The sequence below is a fragment of the Camelus bactrianus genome, chromosome 13 (genome assembly GCF_048773025.1).
Source record: "Camelus bactrianus isolate YW-2024 breed Bactrian camel chromosome 13, ASM4877302v1, whole genome shotgun sequence".
NCBI classification, from domain to species: domain Eukaryota; kingdom Metazoa; phylum Chordata; class Mammalia; order Artiodactyla; family Camelidae; genus Camelus; species Camelus bactrianus.
This window is the reverse complement of record NC_133551.1, coordinates 18,197,266-18,220,468: the sequence shown is the minus strand read 5'-3', so window position 1 is coordinate 18,220,468 and position 23,203 is coordinate 18,197,266. Positions and strand designations below refer to the sequence as shown.

Below are 23,203 nucleotides of genomic sequence, written 5' to 3'. Positions count from 1 at the left end.
TCAGATGTTTTTAGGGAAAATCTAGTTTTGAAGAAACACAAGGAAGTGAGTGATTCTGTAATCTCAGTATTTATTTCATATAAACCAGTCAAGTATATCATGGAGCTAATATATGTCACAGTTCTCCCAATATTTCTTCACATGTCGTATGTACCCAATAAAGACATGGTTTTAAAATACCCCACAACCTTGAAGAGAATGTCTGAAATAAGGTTCACTCTATGTAAGTTGTCAGTCTCAAGACAACTTTCCGTTTTTTCAGACTCCAGATCTATCATTCTTACTGAATTCATCTGTAATTTGTGAAACTATTACTCTGTTTCTAAAGGTGGATATACTGTGAAACTAATTAATCTTACATGTTAGATCCCTTTGCTTGCACAAACCTCATTCAAGGCATTCTTAGGGCCCCTAGCAACGTGCTCACAGGGTCATGTTTTTGTCAACTCTGCTGAAGTATGATACTTACACACAATCTTTTAAGGTTTTGATTTCACTCTCTGACACCTCTGTTACACTTACCCTCATTTATGGTTGTTAGGAGTAGCCAGGAACATCTTGAGACTCTGTAAAGTGGAGGTTCAGGTGGTGATAAATTCATTTTGGGTTTAGTGGGGTATTGTTACGTGGTTTGCAGATGCCTGTGTATAGTTTAGTTATTACTGGCTATTCTGGATGAAGAAATGGCCATTAGAAATGCTCCTGTTACTCATCACATAAATGTGCAAGGCCAGATGTCATGTTACAACTTGAATGTGTCCTATGGCACCTGAGATACGTGGCAAGTGGCGGAGAAATAATGTTTGAAATGTATGGCACTAGAAGCTAGACTGGAAAATTCTGTCAGTCATTGAATGTATAAAGCAGTTGAGTGGGGGATTTGGTTCTTAGAGATAACTAATCAAAACAGAAACCCTCACCTGTACATTCCAACGGATTTCATACTGTACATAGAAGACATACCACATGTAGCACTTACAGCTGTACCTGCACCATGCAGCTCCCCTCTTTTAATGATTATCATGTAAAATAGAATCTATCAGGACACCCGTGTGGATGCAGCGTATGAATGCAGCGCAGGCTGTGGGTCTCAACAGCACGAGCACCTGTGACAGTGTGGGTGCCTGCCTCACGCATCCAGACCATCAATAACAAAAAATAAATTTTAATCAGCTGTTTTGGAGAAAAAGCAAAATTATAGAAAGTGACACTATGAAGTTGTGAAGAGACAATCCTGAGATACATGGTAAAAAAAAATTTATTAAGGGAAGTATTATAAAGGTGTGCCAAGCAATTCATTTATTAAAATGTTATTTCAGTTTTCTGAGTTTTGTTGCTTGTGATACACTTGTTGGCTTTTAAAAATTTGTATTGTTTGTTAGGGTTTTTTTGTTTTGTTATGCTTTGTTTTCTAAATTAATACTCAACTTTGGTACCTGATTTTGTACTTGTATTTTTTTCTTAAAGTGGTACCCTTAAATTTTAAAAGCTGTAGACCTCACAAAACTTGAATCCACCTGTACCATTTTTATTTATCATGTGTTAGTTTCTAGAAATTGACAGTGTTCTACCAGACATTCTTAGATCGATGTGTACATTTAGAATATTTCATTGTATTCTATTTATTTTATTCTATTCTATTTCATTTCATTTTGTCTCTTTTGTATTACATAGATTTAGGGTTTGTGAGAAGAAAGTGAAAAATTAAAAATTTAAGAAATCAACTTATTAAGGGGCAGTATTAAGTAGATAACAAAACATTTATTCATTCAAGAAAAGATGAGATAGAAAAACCCATTTTCACAGTTTATGTTAAATAAATGTTTGGTTTAAAATCTTCCTATTGTAGACTAAGGGAGTTTTTAACTAAATGAGGTTGAAACAAACTTCTAAACTTACAAGTAACGGGGTTTACTTTTACACCTTCCTCTCACACTCCTGTTTCTGCAACCTCTTTGTGGGAAAAAATACTATTTTTAAGTTACGATGATTTCATCGCAATCATGAATGATGAGTAAGTAATGACTTCAGTGGATTTCTATAAGATCCGTAATCAAAAAATCTTTTAGTGAATCAAAGCTTTTTTCCTTATTATTTATTACTCTTAGAACTTGCCAAAACAGTACAGCAAGAGGAGGCAAGAGAATGAGTGCTGATTTTCCTAAGACATTTTAAAATTTGGTAATTTCATTCTCATGACCCAGTCCTAAGATGTTCTCATCGTTAAGTCACAGAATTCTGTGTATATAATTTAAAAGACTGTTTATAAGTAATTTTTGAAAGCTAACTGTCAGTTATTGTGTGAATGAGATTATACCTTTTAAAAATGTTATGTAAACAGGTATGTTGGATCGAGAGCTGATAGATCAGGGTCATTACAAATATATTACCTGGTGAGTTGATTTAGGACCTTCATATGTGCGTTGCCATTTATTTCAACCCATGACAAGTAGACCTTTATTAAGCTGTGATGATTACTGAATATGAAATGTAACCAAGGTTATTTTTTATTCAAATATAATTTAAATATTCATCAAAGAGAAGTTATACTTGAGACTGACAGAGACTATTAACATCAAAAAATATAATTAACTGCATTGGGTATCGTGAAGCGGAGTTAGCCAAATAGCCGAGAGGTCTAATTGCTCTAGAGTTTGAGAAGCAATGGTTTTATTTTATGCTGTAGCTGTGGAATTAATAGTCATGCGGTTTCCTATGTGGGCCAATTAAAAGCTGCCTGTTAAGGTTCATTGCTCTATAGGAAACCCACTGAATATCGCTTAGTAAACAGGATTGACATGTCAGTGTGTACAGGAAGATAAAATATAATAAAGAGCATGACAGTGAGAAGTGGTATTAAAAGAACTGTTTTGGAAAACAATTAATTAAACTCTTTACAGTGTTGCAGTGGATGTTGAGGAATGCCCTCCAGATTCCCCTTTCAGGATCAGGCCCTCTTCCCCAGCTGCCCGGGGAGCTCCTGCTGCTGGGCTCACAGCGAGCCCTGCCCAGGAACTGCCACGGGCGACAGGGTCTTAAATCCCTCTCCCCAGAGGCGGCCCTCGTTGAATGCCAGAGTACAAAGGCTTGGCCCCCTCATCCTTTGCGTCATTTTGAGACATCTCTGAAGGCCTCTCCCAGCCGCAGACCCCCCTCCCTGAGGAATTTGCTGGGCCTTTTGTTTGCAACCGAATTGCACGTCTCACTCTGCCCAATCCTGCTTCACTCAGGGCTTCACTGATAGTTGAAGAGCCTTGCAACCTCCCAGACATCTCTGTCTCAAAGTGGGCTTCCCATGATACCCACCCTCAAGAAGGTGATAATATTAACCAACAAAACCAGTCCTGTCAGTGGTATTGGTAATGTATGTACATTGTAGGAATCTGACAATTAAAAACTAAAATAGTCTTAAAGCAAATTAAAAAAAATGCCCAATTCAGGTCCAAACCTTGGCGTTTTACATTCTAAAGTTTGTCTTTGTCATGTGCTATTTTTTCTTTAATAAAGGTAATACTCTGCCGTGTGTGTGGTGCTGTCACACTTTTTAGCTGAGCACAAAAAGGAAGCACTTCTGACTGAACCCAGAAGATTTTGCCTTGTCCAGGCTGTAGAGGTTAAAAGTGGGCAGACATTCTAATGGCATTTTGACGTTAATGAGGTTGCTAAAATGGAAAAGTTGAAGGGTCAAAGATAAGAGCAATAGTAAGATCTTCTAGTGTTTCTTTTACATAATAGTCACATATGAAATATACTTAATGATCTGACCATTATTTCTAACATAAAATATGTAATGTTATGTGTGAGTGTACTGCTTAAAGTATTAGACTACTTTTTGTAAATAAGAATAACTGTAAAACTCTCAGCTATAAAATGTGTAACTTCAAATAGAGTTTATTAAACTAAGATAATCTCATATCTAGCTGTAATTTTTGTAAGACAAAAAAATCTTCAACTAGCTGAATAGATTTTCATGTGTATAATATAATAAGGTATACGTGTGTCTTTAATCTGCAGTTATAAAGATGTTTTCCTGGTCATTCATTATTTAATATGCTCACCCTGTTTATATCTGTGGCCTAAGAGTGCACGTTAGCTTTCACAAGAGCAGCGTTGCTGCTTCACAGCACACAGCCCTGTACTCCCAGGCCTGGGCATGGTGTTAGTGGTATTTAAAGCTCTTGAGTCTAACATTTTATAGGTCACGATGAACTGAGCTTTTCAGACAAGCTTCTGATATGAAGCTAATTCAGGCTAGGAGTATAACATGGAATGGAAGCCTTCTGCCTTCAGCTTGTAACATCTTATACAAACCACATATATCAGAAAAGTTTTGATTTGGTTTATATCGTATGGTTACAGAACTACGCTTGACTTGTGAAAATTCTCTCTTTATCTTTTATTCATTGATTTGTGCTACCAAATAATTATTGAGTAATTTGGTGGACAAACTAATGTCTCAAACACTCCGAAGGTATTGATGACAACTGGTAAGGCTGTATATTTTTAAATGTATAGACTGGTGTTTATGGAGATAATACTTTGTCATACAGTCTTTTTTCTTTAATAAAGGTAATGTTCTGACGTCTGTGGTGCTGTTGTGCTTTTTAGCTGAACACAAAAAGGAAGCACTCCTGACTGAAGCCAGAAGATTTTGCCTTGCCCTGACTGTAGAGCTTTCAAAGTGGCTGAACATTCTAATGGCATTTAAAATATGCCATTCAAATGGCAAATTCGTAGAATAAAGCACAGTTTTATATACTTGCTTCAAAGACTCTTAAAATGGACGCTGACCCCTCAAAAAGATATTATAATCTGGTGAAGATGAGATATATACAGAAATAACTGATAACCAAATCTCTCAGGAAGCAAAATAAACTTCTAAAAACTTGACAGAGGGGGAAAGTGGCTTGAGGTGGAAAAATGTACTATTTATTTAGGGAATACTGAGGAGGTCTGTTAAAGGAGTTATTCAACTTCTGTCCTCACTCTTTTAAACTTTCTGTACCACAGAGCATCTCATCAACTTTCTTCCTTTTGTGGATTCTCGTAGTTAGGCTGTGGAGGACCAGATCTTTCAAAGATTGTATTCTCCATATTTCTCAAAATTGTGGAATAGTTCTATAAAGTATTATACTTTAAAAATTGCCTTTAACTCTAAAATGTCAGTACGGAAAATAACACTAACTTCACATTAACTCTGCGAACAATAAGATGTTTACTCTTCTTGTGGCTGAGAGCAGTAATACACAAGTTCGTTTTCTTCTGCATGGATATTGTTGGATTGTGGTACCTTTACTGTGTCATTATGCTTTCAAAATTGTAGGTATTCTCTGCCTAGGATACAACAGCAGATAATGAATCACTGGTTTTAGTGCCAGAATTATAAGTGGATATAGAATGTATCATTTCCTCCCTTCCTTCCTATCTTCCATCCTTTCTTTCTTACTATCTATTTATGTATCTACCACTTACCTATCTGACTTTAGATAATTTCTTGCCTTTGTGACTGAGATGCAGCAAGAGGACATTTCCCTTGATCTGTGCTTGTTTTAAAAAAAAAAGGGCACTTTTGGTAATACTCTGTAGACTTCTGAGTAGGCGTTCAGTTATCGAGAATGCCATCAGCAATGCCTTGTTGCTTTCTTATCAGCTACTTCCTGCTGTCAGCTTGGCACTTATTTCAACAGAAAAGGATTTGCATAAAATGTAATGCCTTATTATATACAGCTAACATGGGGTTTTTAATTGTGCAAACACATGAGACTCCTGCGGTGATAGTCAATTTGATAAAAGGATTAGATTATGAATATTTTGTCATGATTAAAGATTAGCTCTGATTTATCAGAAGTAAGCCAGTGAAATTTGCCATATATTTATCAGTCATGTGAGACTTCATTAATTCGGAGAGTGTGTGAACCACAAAGTATCTACCTCTTTATAAGTCTCTGATGAATTTGATTATTTATATTTAGATTATGGGTATTAAGGATTGTTTTTAGCCTTCCACACCTGCTCTGCTGCTGAGAGTATCCCAAGAGTCTGTGTTTCCAGCCTTTTTGCCTTTATTGTTTTTCATCTCTTATCTTACAGAACAGTTAGGTAAACATCTGTACAAAATTTCTGCAGTTTTTGTTAAGGAAAATGATGATAGTGTGTTTCAACAGGACATCTTGAGTTTTTCCTTCAATTAAAAAACCCTCAGTAAAATATAGAAAAATGAGAAATCCGATTTAGGAAGTATTTATTGAGTGAGCACTTTTTGCCCTAAATAGGACTAGGCATTCCAGTGGATTTAAAAGAAACCCAACAACATCTAACTGGAGCGATAAGACTAGAGTCCTAGAAACAACTAAAGGCATTCATGGTATGAGACCTGATACAATCAAGTGCCCAGCACTGTTTGGGGTGTTTGGAAAAGAGTATAAACAAAATCGTAAGGAGTTTACAGCTTAATTTTAAACGTGGAAAATGCTTGGTGACTTAAATAACAACTATACGCAAAGTATAAAAGAGATGCCACAAAGCAGAATGTGATTAATTGTCAGATTAATTATATAGACAGATAACTGTCATAGGGAAAGGAGAGAAGGACCACTTCCAGGTTCTGGTAATCAGAGAAGAATTTGATACTGTTTGGTCAGCATAGTTAATGTGTTGGCTTTTTCTGTACCTCCTGCCTAGCAGATAGCTTCCTGCAAACGTGCACATCTCATAGGCTTGCATAAAGGGCATCACTGTGTGTTGGAGAATAGGAGTTCCTCAGGCTATTAGCCTAATGTCCTAAGTTCTAAAAATGTTCTACCTCAGAGACAAGAATTTTCAAATGGTTCTTTGCATAAAGAAGAAATAATTCAAGAAGCATGCATAGATGATAATTTCTTTGAAAATTCAGTTCAGGTGCATCTTTAGATTAGAAAGAATGGAAGGGAAACGTAGATAATAGTTTTTATGAGACAAAATTAAAATCAGATAATCAATAGAAAAAGTTTAATTTCTTGCAGAACAATTGCATAGCACTTTGTTTTTCAGATGAGTTTTCACTTTGTTGACCATTTTGAGAAATATTAACTCTATTTCCCTGTCTCCCAACATGAGTTTTTTAATTTAATTTATACTATTAAGATACTGTACCCTCACATTCCTTTTTACATTTGTTTATAAAACATTTACAAACATTCCTATACATTTGTTTATCAAGTATGTCACACATTTTACTACCAAAAGATTCTATAAGTTACAGGAGGAAATTAAATTACCATAAAATAAAAGTAATAATAAGAAAAGTGCATTTTGTTGAAAAATAAATTTGATGATGAAATAATAGTACTAAAAGTTGTGAAAGATTTTATACTAAAAGAACTCAATTTTGGGTAACAAATAGCAGTACTTTCTTGCCTCTTGATAAAAAACCTGAGCACTTATAGAATGTAGTCATTATAATAAAATGAGAAACTTTTCCAGATTCAATTAAATAATTTAACAAAAAGTTGTACTTTGTCTTAAGGTTTGCGTAGATGGTAAGTTTTAAAAAACCACGCCACCAAAAGTCTTACGATTTTATTTCTGTGCTTTAATTTTGATTACGTAGGAAGTTCTATGAACATTCATTGCTGTGCTGTAATCAAAATGAGGTCTGTAAAAGTGGAAATTATATTAGCTGTCAATTAGACTAGAAATTTGTTTCTTTTATATGCAGAGATTTATAGTACTGACTAAATGACGCCTCATGAAACATCTTGGGAGGCAGAAAAAAAAAGTATATATGGCATAATTTTCCTGTTTGTCAAAATCACATTCAAAGCATAGGGAGTTATCTTTAAGGTGATTTTAAAATAGCAACAACAAAAATCTAGTTTACTTAATTTTGCCCTCTAAAACTCCTTTTAGTTGCAGGTTCTTTTGCATTATTTCAAACTCTAATCCTCTGAGTGGGTAATTAAGGGACCAGAAAAGCCATTTGTGGAAAAGAAGAGCCATAAGGGTGGAAATATTTCTTCACAGAATGATCTTTAAGAAGTAAATAATTACAAAAGGAAAAGATTTGGGATGACCAATCTAAATCTGAGGATAATTAGAAGGAATAGAGTGTGAAAATCAAAATGCTTGGCATGTACAATTCTCATATCATAACAAGACTAATTAAATATTTAGAAACCAAAAATCCCCTCACAATTTGAAGAAAAATAACCTACGACAAAAGGGTCTGTAACTTTGCAGATAATTAGCAAGGGTTATAGGAAAGAAAAACATCACAGATTGGCTCCAAGGCTCTGCAAGGTCATGTCTTACTACGCTGTGTCTTTTATATGGTCTGGCAACAAGTTTCTTGCTAATTTAATCTAACTAGGGCATCCCATAGCGATTTCCCATTTCCCTTGTTAAAAATGTGATAGTTTCTCCAAGTGCAAACTGTAGTAGGTTAACATTTTTATAAATAATTGCCCCTAGTTGATACAGGTCATAATATTTTTTTGAATTATTAAAAGCAGAGGTCTTGAAAATTTGGACACAGAAGTGATATTTTTAAAGTATTTCAACATTTATAGTTTTTATCCCCACTTAAATTATCTTGTTCCTTTCATTAAGTAGTTAGACCTGATGACCCTGAATGAAACTTAGTCTCAGTGGCATGCTTTGCAAATAAATATTTCTTATTTTGCTAATAAAAGCAAGCACATTTATGTTGAATGTGCATTTCTGCAAACAAGAGATTTTGTACTGGATTAATAAGGCTCTGAGTGAGTCAAGCCTAATTTGCATTAAACTGACCCCAAGGTCCAGTAAAAACTGCAAAGAATTTCAAAGGTCTGTACAAACTAGAAAGTTGTTTTTGGAAAATCAACACTGCCATTTCAAAATTCTAATTTCAGTAATTAATGTGAAATTTTGGAGGAATTTTTTGAGTTTCTAAGATGCAAATTTAACTGTAAATATTAAAGTCTGCATACTTTGTGGTTTTAATTCCTGACACAATATCTTACTCAAACACAAAGTGATTGTGGAAGGTATCACTTTCATATTATTGCTGTTTTCAACTTACTGAAAAATAGAAAACAACCTTCTGGACATGAGCGTACACAGGATTTTACTTCAAGCTTTTGCTGATTTGCTGTAGGTTACCTGTTTTTTTTTTTATAAGTTTTCTGTTTGTTACATACTCTATACTTTTTCATTCAGGTAGGTTTATGTTTATGTATTGATAGGACAAAAAGATATTTTTTATTTTTGTTTATAGTTGTTTAAATAATAAGTTGACTTTTTCTATACTTTTTTAAAATACAGTTGCAAAGACACAGTAGCAGTTTTTTACAAATTAGGATTATATTTCAAATTTTTGAAAATACTGCTATATAGGAAACCAAATGGAATAAAAATTGTATTATTTATTTTTTCCAAATTATGTATCTATGCATGTATCAATATTGAAGCATGTTTTCCTAGAGATTCTGGTAGTAACTTAACTTTAAATTCAACTTAAATGATTTTTAAAAAACACACTATTGTAATGTTTAGAGTATAATATCCTAACATGCCTAAAGAATTAAATACTGCATGATGGATATAAATCTTCCACAGTACACAAATTGTTAAATAAATTATGAGAACACAGTTATGTGACAAATGGGAACATTACTATAGAACACCTCTTTTCTACCCATATTAATTACACATCATTTAGCTTCCTAATGTTATGTTTACCTAGCAATTAGTTAGGCTTACAAATCATCATTAATAAATATTTAAAGAAAGCAGGACCCACTTTCCTTAGCTCTACAAATGGAAGTTTAGACGATAAAAGAGCATTTCATTGTACAATTTAAAAAAAAAAAAGCCTGATTTAACATTCAACTCAGTTTCCCTCTCATTGGTGAGGTGGTATCTTGGAGCATAACTTCTGTTTATCCCCTCAGTTTATTTGATTACTTTGCTAGAGCAAATTTACTTAGGCACTTAACTGTTCATATTTTAAGGTAATCTGCCAAGTGTATAAAAATATATCGAAATTCTCAAAAAGACAGGGGTTTTAGTGCCTGGAGCACTGCATTCCTTGGTCATTTGGAATTGTTAGTGTATGAAGTGATTTGGAAACTAAAGGGTACTTTCCCCCATCCCTTAAATAGATCTGTCTCCCTGGTGTTGCATCATTGGCTTTCATGATACAAAACTGTGTCCAAATTGACAGAATTCTCTCAGAATCAGGTATAGCTGATTGAAGCAAAATTGAATGTCTGGTATTTATTTTCTACTGACCAGGTTGATTTACAAGCTGAAATGGTCAGGTTAACCATTCATCATTATTTCATTCATTCAACAACAATTACTGAATACCTATTATGTGCCAGGCATATAATCACCTCCAGTAAAAATTTATTTTCTTTCTTTTCTTTTTATTTTTTGCCCTTTATGATAACATGTCTAAATTTTAAAAATTTGTGTACTGGAAGAGAATAAAATTTACTTACTGACATGTGATCTTTTTTTTTTTTTTTTTTTTGGTAATTGAGGCTCAAGAGTGAACATTATTTCTATTCCATTAATTAGACAATGGGTTTATACATCAAATGTAGATGTTCTATCCAGTTAGAAGGCATAGTTCCCCATATGGATATGGTTTAAACTCTTCCAGAGTACTTTTGTGAATATTCTGCTGATATTTGGCACTTTGGAAAGGAATACCATTACATATTACCTTAGTACCTTGAAAGCATTTATTTCATCTCAAAAAAGTGAGCAGTTTTAACTAAGACAGAAGGTAACTCAGGAAAGAAACAGACCTGTTGTTGCTAGTATTTTATAATTGAATTTAAATAATAACAGATGCTACTGAGAGACAGAAATTGTTGAAGTAGTCTTCACTGAACATACATTTGCAATAAAGAATTAGACTAATTCTAGAGGATGACTCCAAATTTTAGCAAACATTCATTTTTCGTTTCTGTCATGATTTTCTGAGCTTTTCTGTTGAATGCTGGGGTATATGTTCAAGTCGGTAGATTTTGCATTTTTAATCTTCCTTAGAACTGTGGTGAATAATGGCCCCTGGCAGGAGATAATGAAATTTTCTTAATTTATATTTTCAAGCAGAAGCTTCAATTGAAAATGGCATCCTATGGCCTGGAGACATAGCTCCAGTGCAAGTTTCAGGGGAGATACAATAATAATGCAGTGCCATCGAGACGAGGGATGATTGGACAGTGAAGAAGTAATTTAAGGAAGAAAAGAGAATGTACCAAAGCTTTATCGTAGCATATCTAATGATCTGCTGAGAAGATTCCCAATGGTTTTTGGAGCATGACTGGAGAAACTAATGTTATCTTGCCAAAACAGAAGCCCCTGCTTAATCAGCAGAACAAGACTACTGATTAAAACACCTCTCACAATAGATTACACATGGAATCTCATCTCCATACTTTGCATTTGGTAAAGTGTAGTAATGAGCATAAGATAATCAAAAGAAGAGTAAAAGCAATTTGTTGGGCATTGTACAATTCAAGATTAGAGTTGGAAAGGAAACAAATCTGCATGAATAGTTCAGCCTGTTTTTAAAGCTGTTCCCAGGAAATGATATGGGAAGTGTAGGGACTCCTTTGGAAGAATAAAAGATGTTCTGCCCCTTCAAGGTTTCCAAATCTATGTCCATCTTATGTAAGGGAGTACTTACTGTTAATATTGATGTTTTTGTTGTTGGTAATGCATATTCGTTGAGGGACTGTGCAAAGAGTTTGCCTGCATTATCCTATTTAACCTTAATGACAAACTTCTAAAGAAGGTATTATGGTTTACAGATAAGAAGGCTAAGGTTGAAAGATTTAATACGTTGCTTATGGACTCACAGCTAAGCAGGCAGCAGGGCTAGAACTAAAACCCCAATCTTTTTTATTCTAAAACCTCTGCTTTTAAACACTAATCTCTCCAATTAGCAAATAATTTTGCTTTTGAACAGAGTCGAACAATATGCTGTATTGGTGATTTTTATACAGTTCATTCTCAGATTATAAGTAAGGTGTGCATTGTGCCTTCTTTCAGCTTTAAAATATTAAGGAAAAGCAGCATATTAATAGTTTACCCGCATTACTGATATTTCATTACTGATGAAGCACTACGGTCCCCAAAATTTAAAAGGTAGTTTTTTCAAAATACTATTGTCAATCTGTGCATGATAATTTCTAAATAATTTCCATACACTAGTATGTAAATTAGTAATAATACGCACTTATAAAATGTATTTTTATCAATTTCACATTTTTCTGGGGAACATTTATCTTAATTTCAAAAGTATATTGTGGATGTCTTAAGATTTAATATTGAAACCTTAGAACTTTGATTACATCTGGAAGAGAAAATAGACTTTTAATATTTTTAATTTCTCACCATCTGCTAATTGTGATAGTTAAGAGATTCATAGATATTCTTTAAAGTATTTTCTCTTACATTCTGTGCATAAACCTGGACATCACTGACTTTAAATATACTCTTAAGTTTTGCTAATAAGAAAATATATTGGTATTCTCTTATTCATGGGAAGTAAATTAATAAACTATTAATCTCAAATTTTTATTTTATTTTCTTCAGCTTTTGAGATGTACATTTGTCTTTACTTTTGGATAGAATTTTTTTCCCATTTAGAGTAGAAAGACTTACAGGAATGAGTTTTCATATAATTTTTTAAATTCGGGGTTTTTTTCTCCATTTAAAGCAGCTTTATGGCCTGTAAAGCAGGACTTAGGATTTTTTGGTTGATGGGTTTTATGATTAAAATGTACATTTTATGAATATTAATGTCAGAAATAATACCTTTATTCTGATATTTCAACTTGATAATGTTACAAAGCATTTATTTTTGGATTTATTTTTGCTACATATGGAATTCTCAGGATGAGTGTATTCTATGTATATTTTAGAAAATTAGAGGAATAAATAATATGATAAAGTTGCAACCTGAAATAGTGTATAGAAGTAATACACAAGTAATATTTTTTGTTAGTGCTTTTAAATCAGTGATGTGAAACAATGATTAGCCTTTTATCTATACATGCCAACTTCTGGAAATTTTTGGAAATGTAGTTAGAATATTAAAAATTATTAAATGCTTCGAATTTGAGACCGAGTACATTTGTAGTTTTACATTTACTTACGAGGTGGTGGTAAATCCCAGGAATCGCTTAGAAATTAATTTTTTGCAAGGGCTGCCTTTATGCACCTTCAGTTCTTTCTAAAAACGATCATATAGTATACAGTCTCCCTATAGTTGAGCCACTTTATTAGAAATATATTTGAATACATAAGTCAAAGGTTGAATAGAAAAAGTTGCAATGATTACAGTGGATCTTGTTTTGGTTATTGTTACTTTTAATGACGTCTTCCTTCTAGGGAACATATTTTTACAGATTGCTAAAAACTGTACTTCCAGATTTAGTTTTAAACTTTTTTATCAGCTAGGAAAAGATGATACTTTCCTTCTGTCATTGAAAGTGGGCTTACATGTGATGTATTCAGAACGTGCTTAGAAATTGTACTTATTTAGACCCCTCAGGTTAAGAATCTGTGAATAACTAGTCTGCTGCCTCAAAATTAGAGTAACTAAAACCCTTGATTCTTACGATTAAAATTAGCAAGAGAAGACACGTTAACATTTTAAACTGTATAATGTACGTATCGCATAAACCATAGTTCCTATTTCACTTGTGTTATATTAAGATCCGTGGAGCAAAAGCACATGTTTCCATACATAAGTTATTCTTTACTAAAGTACCTAAATCTGTCTCTAGCCCAGTGGTCCTCAGAGGTCAGAATCGTCAGCAGAGCTGGTTAAAACAGATAGCTGAGGACTCGCCTCCAGAGCATCGGAGTCTGTTGGTCTCGGGTGGAGCTGAGAATGAATTTCTAAAGACGTTTCTAGTGAAGGTCCCGGTTGGTGCTGAGGCTGCTGGTCTGAGGACCACATTTGGAGAACCATTGCTTTAACTTTCCTAACTCATCGGTGCATATGTACAAATATCAAATAAAATAGGATAAACTATTTAAAAGTTGAGATTTTTTTAATGATGACCAGTAATTGCATTTCCTTCTAGTCGTAATTAAAGGTCCACCTATTTTTAAAAATCCTGGGGTTTTTTTTCCTGCCTTGTTCTTATTCATACTGAATTTTTATGTTTCATATTTAAGAAAAGTTTAAGATTTTAACACAATGAAGCTACATGGTGTTAGTAAAATATACTGATACTTTGTTACTATAATTATACTCTTACTGATAATTTTTTTTTCCTCTGGAGAAAGAGAGAAACTCCTGCCAGGAATTATGCTCAGGGCTTGAGAATGCAAACAACTGAATGCCTTTCCTTTCTTGGCTTAATTTTGACTTTTCATTTTCTTTAGAATGAAAACTTGAATCAGAGCAGCTGGTGGGAATTCACTTTGGTTCTGGGGCTATTTGCTTTCTCTTTCAGTGTCTTCTTAAACGATAGTTTACAGTTTTACAGTCTTACCAACAATGTATTGGTTAAGGAATTTTCAGATTTTTCTCAGTAGTTTAGTAACAACTCACACTGAGTATTTCCTTTTCCCTTGTGACTCCACACTAAACTGTATTTGGTTGGAAAGTTAAGGCTGCTTGCTTCATTCATAAAAGAATGTGTGTAGTCTGTATTTCTATTTCCATTATTTGGTTCTCTAAAAGCTTTGGTTTTCTTTCCCATGAATCAAGATACTAGTATGCAAATCTGATACTCTTATACCTTTGTGTCGCTCTTCTTGCTGGCCCCTTACTATTTTAGAAGTCAACTACCTTTTTCCCTCAAGATTAATTTCTTACACTGCTGATATATAAAGTGAACATTTTTGACATCTTGAGAGGCCATGAATTCTAGAAATCTATATAATTTGCAGGCACTCCATTTAGTCTCCTTACCTTCAATTTTACTTAGGAATATAGCCCTAAAATTAACACTTTTTGCTGTCTTAGAATGCTTTGTACAATGTGATTATTAAAAGAAATAAAAATTACGTGGTTGATAAAAATTATGGTAATTGCTTTTGACATTAATTTGAACTGGTAATTGTGGTCAGGTGACTAATGCAAAGTTGTTCAGAAAAAGTAAGTATGAGCGATTATTTTTCATTTTGTGGTGTTTGTCTTCTTTTAAACAAAATATAATGGAAGCAAGACTTCTTGTCCCTGTATACTTCCTGCAAACATACTGTGACATTGAAAAATATAAAATAAAAGATATTTTAAATCTCATGCTAAAGTCATATTGAAGTGGAATAGGACCCTGTGGGTCCCTCCCTGGTACAAATCCTTCCCTGTTCCTGATTCTTGTTTGTAGGAAATAGGCTTCATTCAGCCTCCTTGACCTTCCCTGAGTTCCAAAGGGCAGTTTCAAACAGTTGCTAATCTGGGAAAGGAGGGAATGCAGAAACAAAGGAGGAGCAGTCAAGAAACAACAGTGCAGCCTTGGGGCAGGGTCCTGGTTCCTCCTCAAGGGATACTCATAACAATACCTGAGTTCTCCTGCTGGAACTGTGGCCCCCACCCAGGTGGAGGATGGTAACTTCAGGCCCTGCAAAGATTCCTGGAACGTCACCCTATTACCTCACCACCAACCAGTCAGAAGAAAGTCACACACCCTGCAACCCTGACCTCAGATTTTGCCTGTAAAAACTTCTCCCTGAAAACCATAGGGGAGCTCAGGGTTTTTGAGCGGGAGCCACCCATTCTTCTTTGGCCCTGCAGTTACCTTCCTCTGCTCCGTGTTTCTGCTTGTTTGGTTGCACTGTGCCTCTGGCACATGAATTTGCATTTGGTAACAAGGTCAATTTATCCAGTCTTTTAGTGGAGGGAAAAAAAGGAAAATTAGATGTATTCTTTAGTTTTAGAAAATGATACAAATTCCCAAATCTTTTGAGCAACTTCCTTCTTCTCTTTAGTCCAAAGTCCTTCATGCTGTTGGTCCATTTCAACCTTGAATTCAGTCCCTTTTCTCTCTCACCTGTTCCTGGCTTGGCAGTGTGGTAGAGGCTTCAGGGGGAAGGGGAGGAAAATTAGGTATATGAGAAGTTTACTCACAATTTGAATTATTCCATGAGATTTCTATCATGAATGTATTTTGAGTATATATTAAAACCATTTACAACATAATAGCTTTGTTGACTATAAAATATATATGGAAGTAATGTATAAAAGGGATATCTAACTCACAGGAGTTTAGATTTCTTTGTTTCTGAATGGCGTCAGGGTGAGGTAAAGGGAGGGTCTTTGTAGGTATGGGTACTTTCAAGCAAGGAAATAAAAGGAGTTTAATTGGTAATGGAGACCAGGTTAGTGGTTGAGGATCCTGAGATCAAGAAACTTAAAAAACGAGCAGTGAAATCCTGTTGCTATAAAATTTAAGAAAGTAGAAAATGAAACATTAGTTGAAACATTAGACATTGATCTATTGAGAAATCTTAAATCCACCTGCTGTTTAAAATTTTAGGATATGAAATTTGTTCTGTGATTCATGTTAAAATAATTTATTTACACTAAATGGAGAACCACTGGCGAATTTCTTGAAATGATTGAACCAATTTAAGAGAAATACAGAATAAGAAGAGTAAAAAACACGATGTTGCATAAAAATGTTTACATTACCCACGCCTTTGAAAATTATTTTATATGGCACTTTTTTAAATTGTCATACAGTATTATAGATTTATCTTGATAAAAGTTAATCATTAGTTTAATTTGTACAATTTTAGTTATAATTTATTTACTGTTCCATTAAGGCTTCCATTTGCTGTTCATTTTATAATAATACCTTAACCTATAAAATTTACCTGTTTGATCCTGTAGAAGTTTTAAGATCTTTGCTGCTATTTGAGGAAGAATTAGCCTGATTTGAGCTGAAGTGGCTCCAAGGTGCATGACTCACATACCTGCCCATCCCTAACTCAGTTCTCCTACTGTCCTTTAATTAGTTCTGCTAAAAACCGGGCTACTTTTTCATTCTTTCTTTGCCGTTTTATGGACTAGTTATTTAATGCACTGCAGAATGTCTGGTATTCAAATTATTAAGTAAATTTTTTTATAATGCTCCTGTTCTGCTTGCTTTGTCTTCCTAATTTATATACTATCAGAAAATATAATAAACCCCCTGTGAACATTACATTCCATTGGTTGTAATGAAGTCAAATTATAAAGGAAATTGTTGTTGCCTTTACAAAGCTTATAAAAAGAACATTTGGACAAATAAATAGAACTTAAATAAATAACATCTTGCCTAAAATTCCAGCTTAATTCTAATAATCTCAATGAATTAATGACACAAAAAATAAGAAAACATTTTAATAGGCATAAATAGGTCATTCTAGGCATCATGTTAGTGACATTCTTTTTAATGTTTTTTAGGGAGTACTAATTTAGAAGAACTGAATTCATAGTCATTGTCATATTGGTAGCATAAGCATATTGATCTATGAAAATATAAGAGTAACACAAGGCTTAGACATTCAGTATGTGCCAGGCACGATGCTGAATGCTTAAAATGCATTCTTCCGTTGATGCAGGTGATAGCATGGAAGGTGCGATCTGTTAGCTTCGTATGTGATATCCAAGAGTATAAAAGTGCCTGTAATAGAAGACTTAACACAAAGCTGGATTTAGAGGATAAGCTTAAGTCTCTGGCTCTTCCTGTTTTAATATGTTGTCAACACTTACTTCCAAGCTGTTCAATTTATGACTCTTGTGTTTTTTGTTCAGTCATAGTACCATTTTTTAATTGCAATTTTAATTCTTTATAGCGAGCTTCCAGGTAACTTTTATTTTTTTTAGTACATGTTGAATATGTCAAAAATTCCAATTAGAATATATACTAGAATAGTAGAGAACTGTTAGGCTAATTTCTTTTTATTTCAAATTAAAATGCAGTGACTCATGATACAGAAATATTACAACATAAAGAAATAGGACTTCTGTAATTCTTTAGAGCAACCCAATATCAGTTGAAGTTTATTATTTATGGTACGAGTTGCTTGAAGAAAATACGAGTCAATTCTCTATGATATTTCTTTAGTAAACATAAGCAAATAAAGTATTAAGTTACACAAGTTTGATTTGTTTTGTTTTCCAGGTGCAACAATCGAACACAGTGTATAGTAGTTACTGGGTCAGATGTATTTCCTGATCCGTGTCCTGGAACATACAAATATCTTGAGGTCCAATATGAATGTGTCCCTTACAGTAAGTATGAAGTTTGGACTTTTCACTTTCTGCAGCATTCCTCGCTGGTGCTGAGAGACTACACATGTGAGAGAAGCATATGTTTATGGCCTACAGAACTATTATGCATGCAGAGCACTGACAGACTTGGGCCTCCAATTAGCTTCATGAAGTGTGGAAGGCAGCCATAGTGCGGTGCTGGCCAAGTGTCTGTCTGTGTTCTTAAGTGTTTGGCTTTTAAGGCTAGTGTTTTTCCAGAAAACAAACTTGAATTAGCTATTCCGGAGGGCAGATAGAAATCTGTGCTTTTGCCCAATACCAGTTGCTGACAAATTGGTTTGGCTCACAGTTTTCTAAAGAAGGAGTTGACTTTGGTTTTAATCATGAGCTACTTGAATGGCTACCTGCTGCCGTGGTAACTTCGGTGCCTGGTGAAAGCCTCCATCACAGTAACCGAGGCAAGTGCTTTCCTTTTTGTTCCCTTGTTCCTAAGAGAGCACTTCTTTACCAGGTTCAGAGATGACGTCTTAACACTGAATAAAATACACATAACCAAACCTTGGACATACTTTTATTTTTAATTTTGCAACATCCGTTTTTAGTAAGATCTTATGGAGGTCTATTTGAAACTCAACTGGAAATTTCATTAAGTTGGCTTCAGCTAATGCTGTAATTCTGTGGTCTTCCTCGTAATCTCGGAATTCATACTTATAAATTGCATTTTATACTTTCAATAGGAAAAAAGTTTCAGTATATTACCTAATTTTCATAAGCTAATTTGTTTGATATCGTTCCTTTTAAATTTGAAAAGAATGTTTCGTATCACCTTAATTCATAGGTGTTTGAATTAAAAGTCTTTAGAGCAGCAATTTTATTGATTTGCTTTAGGAGGACTTAACCACCTAAAAGCAAAACAAAACAAAACAAAACTGGACTCAAACTAAATAATGAAATTGCTTTTCCCAGAACCTCAAAAACCAGGTCATGAGTTCTGATAGAGTCATATGTTCAGACTATCAGTATTTCTAAGACCAGAGGGCTAATCTAAGACGGCTCTGCTGTGTCCCACATGGTAGTCACACACTCTCACACATCCTGTGAAGGCGCTATCTCATTTCTCTGCCCTCAGTCTTGATAAATTGGCTTTTTGTAGGGTATCAGTTAAAGGCCAAACACGGGTTATTTTTTCTTTTTATTCCTGCTCTGTGTTCCTGTGTTACTGTGAAATGGATGCTTTTTATGTTTTCAGTATTTTCTATACCATTTGTAGGATGGGAAGCCTACTGAGTGCACTGATCTTTGTATCATTTCTCCTGTGTGTAGTGTCAGTAGATTACATAATCATTCCTCCCCTGCCACTAGAGGAACATTTTATCTTTTGAGCTAACCAAAATTTTGTTCCATAAAGTCACTTTCACTTGAATTTAGCATGGTTTCTGTCCTCAAATTAAAAAGGAATACAGCATCCATTCCCAAACAGTGGAATCAGTCAGAGCTGCCAAGAATTGTCTTTCTGGAGCCAGTTCCTGCCACCTAGTCTGTAGACCAAGCACAGTGTTAAGAAAATATTATTTTCAGACTTTTAAGTTATTTCTTGTGCTGTTTAAGAAAGGAAAATGTGGATATCTTCTGGGACATCTAACTTTCAAAATTTTACTTTTTCAGTTCTCCAGAAGTATTGTACATTGTGCACCATACTTGCAAATAGCTATACTCAGAGAAGTATTTGTACTTTTTAGTTTCTGTCCTTAAACAAACACTCCAGTAATTAATTTGCTATTACCTTTCTAGATGTTTGCAAGAGGCAGAAATAAATCAATGGCTCTTTTTTTAACTACTTTTTGCTAAAAAACAGAAGTAATTATAATTCCTATATACCGTACAGTAGTGACACACTATAAATTGCATGATTTTCACTAATACTAAAATTAATGCGGAGGATCGTTTTAGATTGTTCTGATCTTCTATAGGACTGTGTATCTCCTTAATCTCTTTCCCTTTTCCCCCTTCTTTTGTTTATACTTGATTATACCCATTTCTTAAACATTTTATTTTCTTTATAAATAGTTTTTATTTTACTTTTTATTATATTTATTTATTTATGTTTATTTTAAGCTTCTAGCTTTCACTTTCCCCTTGTTTTAACAGTGTTTTTGTACTTTGTGATATTTGCATACCCTTTTTACACTTACTTAGCTGATGAAAATTGTCATCTTCTGATCACATTTATTATGTGTCTCTTACCTCCTGGCTTTATGCCAGTTTCTATCCAGGGCAAACTCTCTGAGTACTTATCCATCCCAAACTGTTTCTTCTTACTTGAAGGAAAAAAAAAAAAAAAAAACAGGAATTTTCCATGATCTCTGAACATTGTATAATCAATTTACTCAACAGAGTTTGTTATAAATGCTGTTGTTTTACTTTGTATATTTATAGAAGGCACATGTATTATATTTGATATTTATATTTGCCCTAATGTTTGTGTCAAAAATGTATCTATGTAGAGCATCCTTTATGGTTAACAGAAGTGTTGGTAATTGAATGAATGTGTGTTTAAAAGAAGTCATAAGGATCTTGTAGGATAAAGGAGAATAATCAGATTGGAATTTCCGTATTCTACAGGCACAATTTGGTTTTGATTTTTTTGTTTCAAATTATTATTAAATTATTAAACTCATACCATAATCTTAACTGTAAGTTTTATTTGATGAGATAAAATAAATATTAATGTTGATAAAATCATTTTTTATGAATAAACTTAAGATTATTCCAAATGAAATAGTGTGTCACTTCAGATACAGAGTATGTAGGCTTTAGTTCGTTTGGGTCAGTGTTTTGTCTTGCATAACCATGCCTTCCACTGATGTTACTGGGTCATGTATCTGTGTTTGTAAACCTGCTGTTATGAAGTAATTCATGCAGTCTCTTAAGTTGTAGTGTGTATTTGTGATGAAGAATGCTAATTTCATTAATTTTATTGTATTTTTGCATTTTTCTGTGTTGAGAGAATTTTGCCTATTGTTGGGTTTTCATAAAAATCATAATGTGAGGACTTTTGTTTTAAAAAGCCATATTTTATGCAGTTCATCAGTCATCAAAGGTTTTATTTAATTTTTTTTTTAACTTTTACATTTGGGTGATACTTCTCAGTTTTCATTAGACTTACAAATTATATACAACTTATAATCTTTTTTTAATATAAATGATATCAGTTAAAGCACAAATGAAGACTTTCCTGTTTAGTTTGCTCAGTAACTACTCTGTTACTTTACCTTATCTAATAATAAAGTCATTTGCAATTAATGGAGAGCAGAATATACCTCTACATCCTTTATTGAACTTGTTTTAAGTTCTGTTTTAAATATGTAACATTTAAACATATATTATTTCCATTTTTTGCATTTAATTGGTTTATTTCAGTGAAATCATCCTTTCCTTAAAAAAAAAAATATAGCTGTATGTAAAGATGGTCTGCGCAGGCATGACACTAACTATTTCTTTATCCCCATTTTCCCACCATGGCCTTCTTTTATTGATTCTAAGCAGGTATAATATTGCTCTTCACTGAGGAGAAATTTTAGGACTAGTGGTTTATAAAAAAGAATTGGTCTCCATCAGTAACACTGAATTTCTTCTTTTTACTGGATGTAGTCAGATTTATGCATTAATAGAGCAAGTATGTTTCCTGATAGTGGTTAAATAGACCAAGCTGGATGGGGGAGATGGTGCCTTAATGTGAAAAGCTATGTGTTATTTCTGTGGCAAAACTATTTGTTCAATATGTTTCTCCCTAAGGTATTTCAGGAGGTCACTATTTAATCTTGATGAATAATTGTAATTTAAAAAATTAATCAAGCTAAAGCATCTTAATGAAATGTGCAACTACAGTATCTTTGAGCAATCAGTTTGGAGATACAGTATTAGCACACCCTGATGCATTTTAATAAGGAAAGAGGGAGAACCACAGACATTAATCTGGTCACTTTATGAAATTCAGGCAACATGCTTCAAAGCCTACATACAATCTAAAATAGCATTTTATGGTTTGTAATTATTAGAGTACTACTTAATGGCAAGACTCTTAGATAACACACTTCCTAACTGCATCGTCCATTTCTTTAAACTTCCGGGAGGGAGGATGCTTTTCTCCTGTAACTCTACTAACCAGGTTTGTTTTATGAAAGCATTTACCTATCATGGGGTCTGTGGAATCAAGGTATTTGCTTTGAATGCTCGGTATGATTGTTGTTGCATGCTAGCTTGCTTTTGTGTAAATTGATAATGGTAGACAATGTCATAATAAGCTAACCATAATTCTTTCTTCCTTTTTCTCCTTGCCTACTGTGCTTGCTTTTTCCTTGTATGTATTTTGCTTATTTTTTTAATAGACTTAGTATTACACGTTTGAGATATGTGATGTACAGCATTTAATAACAATTTTATAATGTAACTTATATATAGACATAAATAAGTAAATTTACTAGTTATTAGTGGGGAAGAGAGGCACTACCTTACCCCACTTTTCAAAATAAGTACTAAGATAGAGGGGGACGTTTCTGTATTCCTGAAAAGGAGGCTAATTTTGTTTATAGTTAAGATGGGGGTTTTTATAGAAAAAGAAAATTTAGTAGAAAAAATTGAAATGTACTGAGATGTTTAATTAAATATGTCTTCTTACATAAATATCTTTAGAAAATGTAACCATATCAATACTCATTAAATCAGACCTGAGCTCCAAAATTGAATATCCATTTTTATAAATAGATTTCCTTTTGTTATGCATATCTAATTTTAGTTAGTTTAATAATGAGTTCACATTAGATAAATGGGATGATGTACCTATGCATGCATTTATGTCTGTAGCATACCGATGTAAAGTAAAACTTGGTAAGAATGCTGAGTGACTTTGGAAGGCAAGAGTATGTATACCATGCATTAGTGAAGAATTTCATTATTTATTCAGGTACACTAAGTGGAGCAACATGCCAACATATTTGCATTGCCTCC

General features: G+C 33.7%; 1 protein-coding gene across 16 annotated transcripts in view; it reads left to right on the top strand.

Moving 5' to 3' along the window:
• The window catches only part of ADGRL2 (adhesion G protein-coupled receptor L2), a 252,611-nt gene that overhangs the window by 180,610 nt on the left and 48,798 nt on the right, over window positions 1–23,203 (top strand). For all 16 annotated transcript variants that reach the window (XM_074376152.1, XM_074376154.1, XM_074376155.1 and 13 more), the window contains one exon: window positions 18,108–18,217. In XM_074376152.1, coding sequence (XP_074232253.1) covers window positions 18,108–18,217 — 110 coding nt within the window. The remainder of the gene's footprint in view (window positions 1–18,107; window positions 18,218–23,203) is intronic.